This window comes from Aulonocara sp. 'chitande type north' Nkhata Bay, linkage group LG19 (genome assembly GCF_057382095.1).
Source record: "Aulonocara sp. 'chitande type north' Nkhata Bay isolate Kocher_YH1m ecotype deep benthic linkage group LG19, A_spYH_male_GT1.1, whole genome shotgun sequence".
Classification (NCBI taxonomy): domain Eukaryota; kingdom Metazoa; phylum Chordata; class Actinopteri; order Cichliformes; family Cichlidae; genus Aulonocara; species Aulonocara sp. 'chitande type north' Nkhata Bay.
In genome coordinates, this window is record NC_141362.1 from 29,122,005 (window position 1) to 29,137,103 (window position 15,099).

At 40.4% G+C, this 15,099-nt stretch overlaps 1 protein-coding gene across 3 annotated transcripts; it reads right to left on the bottom strand.

The window, feature by feature from the left end:
- Positions 1-5: 5 nt before the first annotated feature.
- Positions 6-14,154, bottom strand: hif1aa (hypoxia inducible factor 1 subunit alpha a). 3 transcript variants are annotated; one of them, XM_086274755.1, is made up of 16 exons: positions 13,829-14,153; positions 6,642-6,778; positions 5,999-6,189; positions 5,522-5,673; positions 5,157-5,241; positions 4,483-4,592; positions 3,705-3,907; positions 3,401-3,507; positions 3,122-3,269; positions 2,620-2,966; positions 2,315-2,523; positions 2,080-2,202; positions 1,712-1,953; positions 1,517-1,616; positions 1,319-1,409; positions 6-1,228 (listed from the first exon to the last, which is right to left on the bottom strand). In XM_086274755.1, the coding sequence occupies exons 3-16, from the start codon at positions 6,045-6,047 to the stop codon at positions 1,068-1,070; spliced, it is 2,127 nt and encodes a 708-aa protein (XP_086130881.1). In that variant the 5' UTR covers positions 6,048-6,189; positions 6,642-6,778; positions 13,829-14,153; the 3' UTR covers positions 6-1,067. The 3 variants fall into 3 exon arrangements, with proteins under 3 accessions (XP_086130881.1, XP_086130879.1, XP_086130880.1); XM_086274753.1 differs by lacking the exon at positions 6,642-6,778 and having other exon boundaries at positions 5,999-6,192; positions 13,829-14,154; XM_086274754.1 differs by lacking the exon at positions 6,642-6,778.
- Between the last annotated feature and the right edge of the window lie 945 nt (positions 14,155-15,099).

Genomic DNA, 15,099 nt, shown 5'->3' on the forward strand with positions numbered 1-15,099 from the left:
GAGGGTGCACTTTATTAAAGCCATTTAATGTTGTTAGGACAGCAAAAGGAAGCAAGAGAGACCCAACACTATGGCAAGGATGAATGGTATTAAACTGACTACCATTACATGAGCACAGAAGTCACAAATGTTGCCGCTATGATGATGATGATGATAGTAACATATGAAGTCGCACTGATTTAAACTGCTTTGAGTATGTCACACACAGTAAAGACCAAAAAGGAAAAAATTACATGAATTCAATTCATGAATGTTTAAAATGCCAATTCTGCATGAGAAGTAAACGTGAGGAGGTTATTCAGATTTCATTGAGCACTCTGAAGCCATAATGAGCAAAATAAAATTTCCCTGGTATATGTACAGTAACACACACTTACAGTAAAGTAATAAAGTGACATGTACTGGACTGCTACACAATTTCATGTATTAACCTCAAAGACTGATAGCTAATAAATTGAGATAACATTTATTAAACAATATTTTAAACAATATATTCATACTTCTGGACTAAAGACATCTTATTAGGTACGAGTACTACAACATACAAGTATGGGAGGAAAAATACAATTGTTCAAACCCCATTAAAACTACTTTAAAAAGGCTTAATATATATTGCTGGTAATATTTTTTCTTTTTAAGAAAATATAAATTGTGCGACTGAAGCTTACAATACACTGCTGGCAGTGGCGCCAGATTCTGTGGTGACCAGCTGGGAATGGGTCATCCGTCAAGGCGCCGTGTGCTGAGAAACTCCCAGGAAGAGAGGAAAGAAGAAAAAACTAACCAAGAAAGGACAGCTGGACATCACGCGATGCCTGAATCGCTCGCACTTAAACCCAATTGCTGCTATGGTGTTTGTCACGGTGGAATGCTGCAAATATCACAAGATGTGCACAAACAGCAGCCAAACTATAATAAACTCATACAGATACATAAATAAGTGGGGGTGGGAGGTCTTGGAAACGTGTGTTTGTGTTTTGGAGGGGGCGTTGGGGGTTTGGGTGACAATGTGAGGAACAAATTGTAGTGTCCAGTCTAGTCCAGCAGTGAGCAGGCTAAATATTGACTCAGTTGATGTGGTCCAAAGCACGAAGCAGCTCCTCTCCCTGCAGTAAGTACTGACCCTGTAAGGGTGCATTCACCTCGCAGTCGTCGCGGGTGAGGAGCGGCAGGCCGAAGGAGGAACTGGTGGCCTCTGAAGTGCTGCCAAGCAGGCGACTCGCCAAATCTAAGATCGGAAAAGATCCAGTTGAATCTTTGATGTTCAATTTCAAGTAACACAGTAACACTACTTACAAAAAAGAACTAGTTTATTCACCTGAAGACAGCAGAACGATGGTCCTGGTTGTACCAGACCCTGAAGGCTTCAGCTTTTTGCCCCTTTCAACCTGCTGCTGGAGCGAAGTTCCCTGAAAAATAAATACATACATAAATAAATAAATAAATAAATAAATAAAGACGGTCCCACTTCCAGAAGTCAGATTATACCGACTATGCGTATGTGCTGAGGACTAACCTGTTCTATAATCTCTTTTAGGTCACAAATTTTTCTTTTGCGCTGTGCATTCTGAACTGCGAGGGTCCTCAGCGGCATCTCTTTCTCCAAATGTGGGGCTCTGCAGCACACAAAAAGTAGGCCTTAACTAGCCTCTAAAAAAGGCCATAAAAATGTAATTTGGCCAAAAAAATTAAAACGTTTAAGAGATGTTACCCATTTGCCAAGATGGTGGGAGGATGAGGAGCATCTACAGGCTCCACAGGTGGTGCTGGGGAAGCTGTGCGACTGCCTGGCGCACTGAAGGGGGAGCTGGGATAGCTGTGGATTGGAGTACTCTCAAGGGACTTGACTGATCTACAAGACAAAGGCTCTCCTGGGGGCAGGCTGAGCAGCTGGAAATCATCATCCATGGGAATGTATGGAGCTAACATCTCCAGATCAAAGTCCTCCGTTTCCTTATGAGGAAACAAAAAATCAAATGGATAAGAATACAGAAAACTCTGGTGTTTATGTGATTCATGACTAACTTAATTTAAAAAAAAAAAAAAAGTAAAAAGTGATGCTTTTTCTAGATTTACTACCTGTGTGTTGAAGGGTGTTTTGGGCTCTGTATCAATAGCAAACAGCTTCTCAACCAAGTCTAGCTTGAAGTCCGAGTTCATCTCTGAATCCATGGGGAAGCAGAAGTCCAGTGGACTGCCGGGCTAAAAAGAAGAGAAGTCAAAGGTCATTTTTTTCCAATAGATATTACTGAGTGGTTAAAAATATTAACTGTCAATGTCTTATGTTGACAACAAAATAGTAAGTCAGTTTTACCGCTGGGGGCCTGTGGCTAGTTGTGGTAGTAGACTGGGCTGGAGCATAGCTCTCAGACTTTGAATCTTCAGAGTTAGTGCTGGAAACATCCAGAGGCTCACTGGGTGGCAGAGGGGAAAGAGGCAGAACCAGCTTGTCATCTGTGGAGGGAAGCATTACATCGTTGTAGAGAGGGACATCCTTCAGAAGATGGATATCTGATTCTGTACCTGAGGGTAGACAAGGTCAGAATCGTTTCATTTAGCAAGAAATAAACCAAGTTATGCTGTTTAAAGAAGTTTAAGTATGTTTAGTCGGGTACTAACCGGGGCAGCTGAAGTGCAGGGAGACGATCGTGTCTCCGGCAGCTGGTGCCAGCATGGTGAGGGCTTCAGGCTCTCCCTTTAGGTGGTCATACAGGTTAATCGGCAGCTGGGTGACTGCCGAATCAGTAAGGATTTTGAGTATGTTCATCTTTGGGCTTTTCACCACCTCCTCCTCCTTCTGCACTTCCTCCTCCTTCTCCAGTTCAGCCTTCTTTGGCTGGACTGGAGAGAGCTCGACCTGGCTGATCTCGACTACAAGCTGGTCTTCCTCCTGCTGTTCCTCCTTTACCGGCTTCAAATCTGCGGTCTGCTTCACTGACAAGATCAGTTTCTCCTCCTGGATGCCACTACAACAGAGGAAGGACACGATGAAATTATGCTGCTGTAAAATTACTACCAGTGTATCTCAAGTAAAAAGATAATCCTAACCCTTACCTAAGGGTAAGGGTTAGGATTATTGTGTTTCCTCTGAAAGAATGACTTCAGTGAGACTTCAGTGTACCTGAGCACGAAGTTGACACAGACAACACACTGTGGCTGGGAGTTCTTGTTGTTGTAAATGACAGTGGCCTGTGTTTCCACCCACACGAAGCCTCCTTTCTTAGCCAACATTCGGTACTGGCCTGTGCAGACTTGGCCTTTTGCAAACACTAAAAACATCAGGGGGAAAAAGAAAAAAAAAAGAGGAGAGAAAAAAAATTAAGTTAGGCAAAATTAAACAGCTAACATCTGTTTTAAACTTTTAAATCCAATTATGTTTAACATTTTTGTTTATTCTTACAGTTTTGGTGGGTCTTGGTAAGGTGGTCTGAATCCAGAGCATGGTAGTACTCATACACAGAACGATCCAACAGGTCCTCTGGATCATAACCCATGAGATCAGTGATCCTAGAGAAACAAACAATTTATTTAGATTGAATTCTGTAGTACCTACACTGAGCACTAGATGGCTCTGTGTCACTACACTACAATAGATAGAGCGACGCTGATGAGCGGCAATAGCGAGAACATAGGTTTAAGGAGCTGATTTAGATTTGATCCCTGTATCTTAAGCATATAAGACTTACTCCCACTGGCAAACTAACCTCTCATCACAGTACGTGAACTTCATATCCATCGTGTGGCGGCTGAGGAAGGTCTTGGTGTCCAGAGGGACCTCAATGTTGGAGGGGTGCGGGATTGGATCGCAGATCAAAACCAGGTAGGGCACAGGTGGCTCCTTTTGCCCGTTGGTGCCCTCTTCGTCCGGGCTGTCATAAACGCGCACGTGACCTGTGCAGTGAAGCACCTGCAGGAGGACAACAGTTGTGTGATGATTATGGGATGTACTTTTGTATTTTGTGACCACAACATATTTTTTTACTTTCAGTCCTTTGACATAATCTGTAAATGAGAAGCATTGCAAATTTAAGTATGTTCATTTCCTTCACACAGTAACATTGTCTGCCATAACTCAATGTAGTTTGCATCATTCACTTTTATGGATGCAAACTAGTTTTCAAACACACTGATCATAAGCTACGCTGACTTTATTCTCCCTCAGTCATCAGCACCTACAAAAATGACATCACGTGGACAGCTGCTTACTAGTCTTGTTTTCATCACTCCTCCCTGCTCTTTAGCCCACAATAGCTGTCATCACGTGGCTTTATTATTGCCAACAGCACAGTGGTCCAGCTCAAAGGAGGCCAGGCTTTATTAAAATGTTCTGTGAAATGTGATTGACTCAGCCAGCAGCCGTGGTGTTGACAAACCGAGATGAACAACGCACATTGGAAACGGCAACACAAATAAATATATTATCACTTATTACATTACTGCTTCTGATGGCAGGTCTGCGAGTGTGTTCCCACCACAGCCTACCTTCCATGTAGCAGATTTGACGTTGACAGTGCGGCCCCTGCTCGTGAGGGTGCACTTCATCCGCAGAAAGAAGCTACGCTCTGTATTTGGCTCCTTGGATTTCTTGGAGCCTGAAATCACAGAAGCAGGAATAATGGAGCCACAATTACAAAAGGGGGGAAGCTGCTTCTTACATGCTGTTTCAATGGTGACCACTTCCATTTATTACTGCCTCTATTTTAAATCTTCATATTTCAGTGTTGGGCAACTGCCAATTTGCATACAGGAGACACCGGGGTGCAAAAGTGGTTGCTGCAACGCTACCAGCCGTTATAAGTGCACATACCATCAGTGTGCAGTGAGTCCAAATCCAAGCAGTACAGAACCACGTGTGGGTTCCAATTAGACCTACTGTTAACAAATTACCAGTCACACCAATGTTATGAACCACAGGTGTAAGCACAATTTGTGATTCACCACAATCACAAAACTATAAGCTGACATGACCTCATTGATCGTGCTGACCTCGTGACTAGATAGAGGAAATGATCAATTGTTCTCACAGCTTCTTGGTATGAATTTATCGGCTCAGATTGAACTGCGCTTCCTGCTAATTGGTTGACCTGACACAGTGCTGCGCTCGTTTATTTCTCCCTTCCTCTGTGTTGTAGGTTTCATAAAGAGACACTACTCACCGGGTCTGTGGATGAGCATCTCCCTCAGCTCCTCTTGGTCACAGGGATGTGTGAAGTCAAACACACTGTGTCCAGTCAAGTCAAACTGCAGAGTACAGAGAGAGAGAGACAAAAATGCTTAGTAACAGTTAACAAATACAGGATCTAACCTTTTTCTAGAAAGAACCAAATTTCAAATCACTTTAATTCCAAAGACACACAATTCAGATCTGTATTTGCACAAAATTAACTGTAGAAAATACTGTACTATATTATACAGTCAACGCAAAAACTCCTCCGCCCTGAATTTTGCACTTTTGTCTCCTCCGATCAATCTCTTGCTCTGTGCTTCTCCCTTCTGACACAGCAGGTCAAATCAAACCAACCTGTGCAAGCCCGAGGCACTTGCTGACATTCTCGGAGAGATAGATCATATCTCCATCCTCGGACAGCACCATCAGAAAGCCCTCCAGAGCTTTTAGGTAGGAGCTGTTTAGCTGAATATCAAGCTCTGCATCTTCCTCTGTTGTTGGCTCATCTAGAGGAGAAAACAGAAGGAGGAGAGGAGGGAGAATTTGAGGTAGAGGGAGGCAGGGGGGAAAAGCAAAGGAAAAGGAGATCAGGTAAATGACATGGAAATATCCTATTATTATTATATCACAACACGTTGTTGGCAGAGTTTATTATAAACAATTCAAATTTACACTACGGACCTGTAACTGAAACCTTATGGGGCTACATGACATAAACAACAATGGCTGCACAATTCAATAATCAGAAGAGTGTAAAGAAACACAACTGTGCACCAAGCTGAACTTCTCATTATTAGGTGGAATAGCATACAGATATATACAGATACCTACCAGTGGAAAGCAGTTTTCTCATGCGCAGGTAACTGATGGCGAGTCTCATGATTGAGGCCTTGTCCAGGCTGGAGCTGACACTGTGGGGCAGGGGCAGCTGCTGGGCCAGCTCGTAAAACACCTCTGACTCCTTCCCACGCCGACATCGTGCTGCATCCCTTGATTTCTCCTTCCTGCGCTCTGAGCTCGCTCTGCTGGACAAAGGTAGTGGATCAGCCACAGCTCTGACACATACCGGGTTTGTTATGCACACTGCTAGACCTGACATCCCTCCTTTCTACAGCCTACAGTGTCTAGAGAATGCTGCGGCAGCTGGAGTCTGCAACAAGCAACCTCACGGCCAAGCCACCGTCTAGACCCCCGTCAGACTCATTTACATGCATAGCTATCTGCAAGCATCTTATTGGCTGTTGACCAAAAGAAACTGAGTCCTCCCACTCAAAGTGATTGGCTAGGAGGATAGTCATAGATTCTCCTGTCTCTTGGTGCACGGCCAAGCTACAGTGCAACATCAATCATCATGATGTTTACAAGCCTGGTTCAACCAATCTATGGGGACGAGAGATGACAATACCTGCACCAACACAGGGTAAACACACAAGCACACTAACACAGTGACACACTGCGAGTGACCTTCACCTACCAGGACTAACAAATGATCACAGTTTCTTTCATTTATGTTAGTGGCTCATGACTGCTTCTGCTGACCATAGCTCCAGTTTCGATCTTACATTTAATCCAGGCAGTGATCGAAGGTCTGCCTAATGGACTCTCAGAGGACTGTAAAGAAGAAAAAAAAAATCACAGGAGCTGACGGTACTTTAAAACACCCAAAATCTTTAAAGTGATAAAAATAGATAGCTACTATATATATATATATAAAAAAAAATTAAAAAAAATCATGCTCTTGTTTTTATATTCAGCTGGACAGAAAAACATTCAACAAGGCACTGATTTGGTGTTTTATTTGCACTGTTGTGCAATACAGATTCTTTTATGACCACAAACATAAATACACTGGAAAATCATCATCCTAATTGTCAACCACACTGCTCTACTTCAACCCAAATGCATTTAGCTGACACTGGACCAGCATGACAAGGAAATGTCATGGATGGAATGGATGGACGCTCAAAAGCCCTTGGCTATGAAACACACACCTAATTGAAATTGATCTGTTACGCACTTGCAGCGCTGACCAAGGCCATGCTGTTATTTGAGGCTCTCCAACAAGAAAAGGGGCCGGCTAACTAAAATTAGCTTACTGTATATCAAATCACCTGGCAGGGTGTCAGGATGCATTTTTTCCATCAACTATATAATATGTGCAAACTCCTGTGCAACGTAATTAGTCCTTTGGGGCAGAAGGATTTGCACAAGTCTAGGCAAAGCATTTGTCCCCCAGGAAGTCGCAAACATGGTGCTGAGAGCAAAAAAAGCAGTCTGTAAACATGTGAGGCATCTCCCAACAAAGCTGCACAAACAAAAATCTAAACATGAATGCAGTGACCACTTTTCAACCCAGGGAAAAAAGAGAGAGAGAAAGAGCAAAATCATACTGGATAACAGCCAATCCACACATGTACACGATCTCTTTCCTTCTTACTCCACTCCTCAACCGTCAAACCATGCATGTAGATATAAACTGGAGAATCTTGAATTCTACAGTGAGGAAGCCAGCACCTCTTTAATGTTGGGGGAATGTCAACCCATACCTTCATCATCTGGTAAAACATTTCTATCCTGGAGTAAGTTCGGGATACAATACCCACATGCACAGGGCATGAAGGTCACTGAGTGGTTTGATGACTATGGAAATGATGTGAGTCATATGCTGTGGTCACAGTAACAAATTAAACACTTATGGGAGATTTGGGTCCGGATTGTAAGAGGGCTCCATCTTCTTCACCCAAACACCAAATAAGGGAATATCTTCTGGAAGAATGGTTTCATCCAGAGTTTCTGAGAATTGATAGTTAGATAATTTTGGCTAATATTGATGACAAAAATATTTAAGGTTTCTGAAAGCTCATGCATTTGTTGTTCGTCAAAGTTCTTGAAACCAAAATCTTTCAAGAAAAACAAAAAAAACTTTTACTAGATTTTGATAATCAAAGTCTGTCTTATACATCTTTACATTAAATGTACTTTTTCTCAGTTTCTTTCTTTCTTGCCAACCAAGAAATCCGAACTCAATTTGCAACTCAAGCCAAAACCCAGAGCACATTCAGGACTTTAGTGAGCAAGTTAATCATCTTCCAAATGAAGTGTGCAGGTAGCCACAGTTATGCTAATGAAAACTCAGCAAAGTGGACAAGCAAAGAAAGAGAGAGCGGTTCTGTTAAAAACAGCCAGAGTTGGGACAAGATAAGGCTAACTATATTTACTGAGGAGACTCCATCTGTTGCATCACTGCAAAGCAGAGGGACATTTGACGCTGAGCATTTTCCATTTACCTCGCTATACACCAGCATAGCGAGGTGTATAGCTCGCTATGCTGGACCATCATAAATGTTGACAAAAACAGCAGCAAAACAATCAAAACAGAAATGAGGAAAAAGATTAGACGAGACTAAAACTAACGCACATTATCATCAAAATACTTTGAATAAAACTAAAACAATATCAAGTGACAAACTGAGACTTTTGGTTGTGTATTAACCAAGAGGAAACCTCTTGAAGATTGTTTTTATATGTAATGTAAACAGATTTCAAGCCAAGCAGCAGTTACACCCATACATGCATGCAGATTCACCGTTACTATTGTCAATACCATGGACAAATATTTACAACACCCTCTGTAAACTCTGTTGGACACAGCCAGGATATCTGGTCAAAATAAGAGCAGTTCTGTCTGTATGTATCACACAATCACCTCCAGCCTACTCAATTAATTAGGTCAATTTATCATTACAAACTAAAGGATCACAAATGGTTAATATAGCTTTATACACAGGACACACACTGAGAAACTTCTCTTGCTGAGCAGCTCATCATGACTGAACCATTAGCCTGCCATACGCATTTTCTTTTGTAGTTGTATCAGGTCCTCATGCAAATCCTGCCCAAATCAAGCAGACAAGTAATACTGCACCAGAATACAACCCTACTGAATAAAGAGCCATTACAAAGGTTATTTATCTCATTTACCTAAGGCTTCATTGAACAGAACAGTACTGTGTACCTCTTATGAAACCTTTAAAAGCACCACTGATAAGGATACAGTAGAGAAGTAGTAAATTTATAGGTCATAAACAACAGCAGACAGTTTCTAAAGTTTCCCATTTGGACAATAGTCAAACACCACCTTCACTTTTGTGCTTTTCTAATTCAGTTGTGACACTAAATTCCAAAAATCTAAAACCGCTACTATTTCATAACCGCCTCCACCATTTCCAAGCTTGAAATCAGCTTCCCTAGGAACACCCAGTTCACTTGATGTTAAAACTAAGGCCACCAGAGAGGCCATCATTATGCAACAGGATTAAAGCACGTGGTCATGTCTGCCCAGCTGCCCTCTACTTGCCCTACAGCAGTCACATTTTGTAGTATTGCTCACTTTAGACTTGTTTGTGAATTGGCGCTATTACATAAACAAAATGTATTTGGCTTGTAGCCAAGTGGAGTAGAGATTAATAGAAAAACAAAACACTCCACAATAAAATTCAGTGTGAACAACGTTAGCAGTTCCCTATGAAACTTGTTACTAGAGGCTGTCCCAATTATTATTATTTTTTTAAAAAGACAAACACTCCGTCCTGTTCAGTGTGACACCAAACTATTATATAACCAGCTCTGGAGAAACAACACTGCCCAATGTAGGGAGAAAATCAGAGCAGGGCTCAAAATAACTCATTTAAAAGTCAAATTAATCACTTGCATTATAGCTACATGAAGTAATATTTTTGTAAATAGCAAACATACACAAACTCCTGTGTGTTTAGTGTGACATTTTAGCACATCGTATTGGTTTTTAAATATTTTGCACACAGCAGTGGATCAGAAAAGTGAAATTCTGTCCAATAAAGAGCCATCTAAATAAAACAAACAAACATTAAACTGAATGAACATTTGTGGTGACTGTAATAATACACAGACACTTTATTGGACACACCTTGCTTGTACTGGGTTGGACCCCTTTTTGCTTTAAAAACTGCTTTAATTCTTTGTGGCACAGATTCAACAAGATGCTGCAAATTTGTTTGCTGCCTATTATGCAAATCCTCCCAATCCACCACATCCCAGAGGTGCTCTACTGGACTGAGATCTTGTGACTGCGGAGGTCATCAGAGTACAGTGGGTACAGTTTGACATGACTTGAGCTCTGTCAAATAGCGCATATTCCTGCAAGGTGCAGTCACCAGAAGATAGATACACTGTCGTTATAAAGAGATGGACAGGGTCAAGAACAATACTCAGGTAAGCTTTGGTGTTTAAACAATGCTCAGGGAAGCCACTAAGGGGTATAAGATGTGTCAAGAAAATGTTACCCGCATTATTACAACAGCAGCATGAACTGGTGCTACAATGCAGGATGGATCCATGCTTTCATACTGCTTACACCAAATTCTATTGTCCAATTTTTATGAGCCCATGTGAACTATAGCCTCAGTTTCCTGTTCTTATTTGGCGGGAGTGATGCCAGGTTTACAAAGACAAAAAAAAAAAAAGAAGAAGAGTAATTTCACCTCAAGTTAAAATAATTTCAACAAGCCATAGTTACTACAGCTGATTACATTTATTCCATGAACACCCACTGACTCAACTGCAGCTTTGATAACAAGAGCAACTCAGCAGGACTTCTGGGTGTTCTAGTCTGACTGACTCACCAGAAGTGGACGTTACAAATCAACTTCCTCTGGCTTCCCGTGTCTTTGTTGACCATGCTTTGATTTTAAAACGTGATCAAAGGGGGGGAAAAACAACTTGGAATCACAACATGAAATGATAAGTTTAAAAAAAATGGGCCTTTCATAAATCTAGTAGGCTCTTACAGCTTTGACTACAAATATTGTTTAATGTGGAATTATCACAATTTAGCTTATATGCTCCTTCTCACATGGCAAAGATCACTGACTTTACTGTTTGTTCGTGTGCGACATGTTGCCCTTCACACTACAAAAGTACAATTACTTTACAGCAAACCATAAAGATATTTGTGACCTAAAGTTTCCGAAATATAAAAGTGGAATATAATATGGACCAAGTTTCATTGTTTATACAACAGTTCACAACACAACTCCAGCAGGGCCTTTCCACTACTTTTCTGTAAAGTGCTTTTTTTGCTTTAAGAAAATCAGTCATCACAATTAAAGCTTTGAAGGCCTAAAGTGAATGTTTATTCAGCACACATTTTTAACTTATCTGGAAAAACAAAAAAATCCATAAAAAACAAAAACAAACATACCCCCTATGCTTCATATTATCAAGTAACCCAATTTCTTTTTCAAGTTCAGACTAGCCTGCTACTTGAATCCCTCAAGGGAACCAGGAAATTACAAGCTAGCGAATTGCTACACACACACACGGCCACTCCTATTGACGTCAAGCCCTAGTGATTAAGAGATGAGACAGAAGTAATACTACAAAGGCACCTCACAGACACCAGCCAGATCTGCATCAAACCAGACTGCACACTGGAATTTTTTTCCAACACATTTTAATCTACATGTCAACCTTTCACCTAAACTCCAAATGAGGTGACAATAAGCAAAGCCCCTGAATGCAATCTACATTAAAATATGGTGACTGCCTGGAAATGGAGTATTCATTTGTTAAAAATATCTACAGGGTGACCAGCATCACAGTTACCTTCCTTATGTAACTATGGAGGTAACAGACACACACACAACAGTCATGATAAGATCTTAACAACAGCCCGGTGCGCTTTTTAGGATGTTCCATGAAACCAGTTTGCACCCATGTTGAGTTGCCAATGTTTCAAAAAATGTTGTTCTGACAATTGTTTCACCAAACGTTTTTAGAGATCCACCCACCATATTTTGCATCATTACAAATAACATTTTTTCCTTAAAGACAACTGTTTGCATATACACACACAGCAAGCTTTTCTGAAAACAGTGTTATTCTTACTATTTTGCCATCAGCCTACATGCAGGTTGTTTTCTCTTTCATGACTTTCACCATCTTATGACCACCTTTTTTGGGGGTTTTAATCTCAGGATTCACTCTGTTCATCAGACTATTTTTTGGTCTTGTGACTGCTTATAACCATCTTTTATCCTCTTGTTTGTTTTGTAGTCTAATCTAAGATTTATACACAGAAGCATAATCTCATCACCTGTCTGCCTATTTTAGAACATCTAAGAATGACAGAAAGGCCTGGATGAGTAATCTGCTTGCTGCAGAGTTATCCTCTTCTACAGTCAATACTAATAACCACTTTTTCACTCAAGCACTTCAATAAAACTCATGAAAATCTGCTACATATTGCAGTCGATGCAGACTGTCTGGCTGGATTAAGAGTTTACAAATAATCCCTGTGCAGTTGAGTTGTATTACAGTCCTACACATTTTATTTGTTATGGGAAAGTAATGGTTGCAGTGGCTAGATGTTAAGGATTTCCTACATTTAAAAATAAAGGCTCTGGCCACCAGACCTGTAATAGAAATATGTTAACCACTTTTAAGTAAGGTTTACTTATAAATAATGCCAACCTTAAATATTAGGTGTTATTAGCTTTTTTGTTTGACTGATTGTTTTTTTTTTGTATGCACTGTAAGGTGACATAGACTGTTTAATAATGTGCTTCTCACCGAGAAAGGCCCGTTTGGGGCCTGGAAAATCTTCTTTTTCCATCACACACCTTTGGGCTCTGATAACTTATAATAGCCATACTTATTTGTTTTTGTTATTTTTTGTTTTGTTTTGTTTGTTTTACCTAACCATTAATGAATTAGTTATTTTTTAAGATACAACTCAACTTATTTATGTCAAAAATGGTTTATCAACTTTCTCTTGTTCTACCACACAGACCTCCAAATGAAGCCTTCAATTGGGCTTCTGTATAAATAAAAGTTACTAGCCACTAACATGATATTATGGCACTCTGATGATTATTAAAGTTGATCACTCTGGTGGTGGGATTTTGTGCAATTGATATTGCTCAGTATTGAGGGGGTACAGTATATTCTACAAGGCCTTCCAAAACAAGATAATTATGCCTACTTCTGGTTTTATAGTTAAGCACAAATTAATACGCGGAAATCTCAAACCAAGGCCTGCTCCCCCCCCAAAAAAAGCCTCAACGTTTCAGCAGAAACCGCACACCACACTGATCACATGAGCGCTGGCAGCCTTTCACTGAAGTGTCAAGGTTGGCACCTAAAGTCCAAACAGTACACCACCAGTGATACACTATTAATAAGCTATACAATAAGCAAAGTGTCACACTCAAAATAAATGTAAATAACGCTGATGTTGCATGCAGGAAGTCTTAGCAATGGTCACAAACAAAAACGTTGCTGGCTAAGTAGCACTTATTTAACGCAGATTTAATCTAAGTAAAAAAAGAAGAAGTCTAGATTGATGTAAAGGGTAGTGACCAGTTGATGCTGTTTACCTGTTAACTCGACATTTTTGATAGTTTTTATCAGGTTGACCTACATTTGTAGGCTAGCTGCGTTAGCCATTGCTAACAGCGCCGCTAGCCGACACATTTTGACGAAACACACCGAACTAGCCTCTAACCTTGAAAAAAGGCCACAGTGTCGCAGGTCTCACAATAACCAAACGTTAAATAGAGACACATTTTCCAGTTATGCTTAAAAACTGGGCACATACGTAGCATTAGCCGGCACTGCTCTTACCTCTTCTTTTCGGGTACAGTTCCTGTGTCCATTTCAGGACGAAAAGACCTGTGTGGAGTCTCTCTATCGGTATAGAGCTGTGTTCGGGCCCGTCAAGAAATGAACCAAAATCCCACGATTTTCTACCGATATCAGTCCGTAAATCCTTAAGTGGATTGCATAAGAGTCCTCTCTTTGTGGAGTTAGTTTAACAAATCAAACTCTCGACCGCTAAAAACAGATCCTCCGTCGACTTTCCTTCAGAAATATTGCCACGCTGGAGAGACGTTCAATTGCCGAGACAATGTTGCTTCAGAGTAAAAGTGTTCACTCCTCCTCCGTTCCGCGGACGCGCAGTCACACGCTTCTTTTCTTTTTTTTTTGCATCGAGGACGCGCACAGGAAATCCGAGCGTCCCACCGACAAACGACAGATTGCTGTAATTTTCAAGAAGATCCTACAACAGCGAGACATACAGCGACTGTTAATAGCTAAATATTACTCTGAGGTAAATAAACTCATGTAATAAAATAAAAAAAGCACTGTTTTAAATAGTGTTAAATGTAGAGCTCTTTACAAAAGCTGTTCATAAACAGTCACAGTGAGTTATACCACAAATAGTGTCACAGCACTGTATTTAAGCCTAAACAATAATATCATTATGCACCAGTATTTTTATATGCAGTTACAATTCATTACAGGCTTTTTAGCACCCAACAAAGGACTGACATTAACAAAACTCCTCAGTGTTGTAACATTTTGTTTGTTTGTTTTATAATATTCGAGTTTCTTTGTTCAAACAAACAAAAAGATCAGAATCACTGCTTTATTGTGCGTTGATGGTAAGTTTACTGTTGTGTCGCCCCTTGAGTCTGAGCCAGGAAAAATTCTGAAATGTTATTAGACTTTAGAAGTTAAAAAGTTCAAGGGCAGATGAGGATTTCTTTGGTCCTGGAGGCGGGCTTGGTAAATTTCCTCCACTGCTCTGGATATTTCTGTCCAATCAGACTTCCTTCACCTCCTCCTTCACCCTGTGGAATTCATTTTACAATGAAATCTGTGATTCAGTTTTACTTTGGAAATGAAAAATAATAGTAAAAGAAAAGCAAAAAGGAGGAAACTGTGTATGAAAAAACGTTTTGGTTAACTGTAAATAACTGGACTGAAAAATAAATAAAGTAATATTATGTACTTAGAAGAGCTAATTATGACAACATAATAATGGACACCAAATGTCTTTCACTTTAGTCTTTTCACATTGCTACAACACTGTATGTACCAATAAAATACAA

Coding starts and splice junctions, on each gene's coding strand:
- hif1aa (XM_086274753.1), bottom strand. CDS start 13,860: ATGGACACAGGAACTGTACCCGAAAAGAAGAG. Junction 5,242..5,521: donor AGTGCCTCGGGCTTGCACAG/GTTGGTTTGATT, acceptor TGTACTCTGCAG/TTTGACTTGACTGGACACAG. Junction 3,508..3,704: donor TTCACGTACTGTGATGAGAG/GTTAGTTTGCCA, acceptor TTGTTTCTCTAG/GATCACTGATCTCATGGGTT.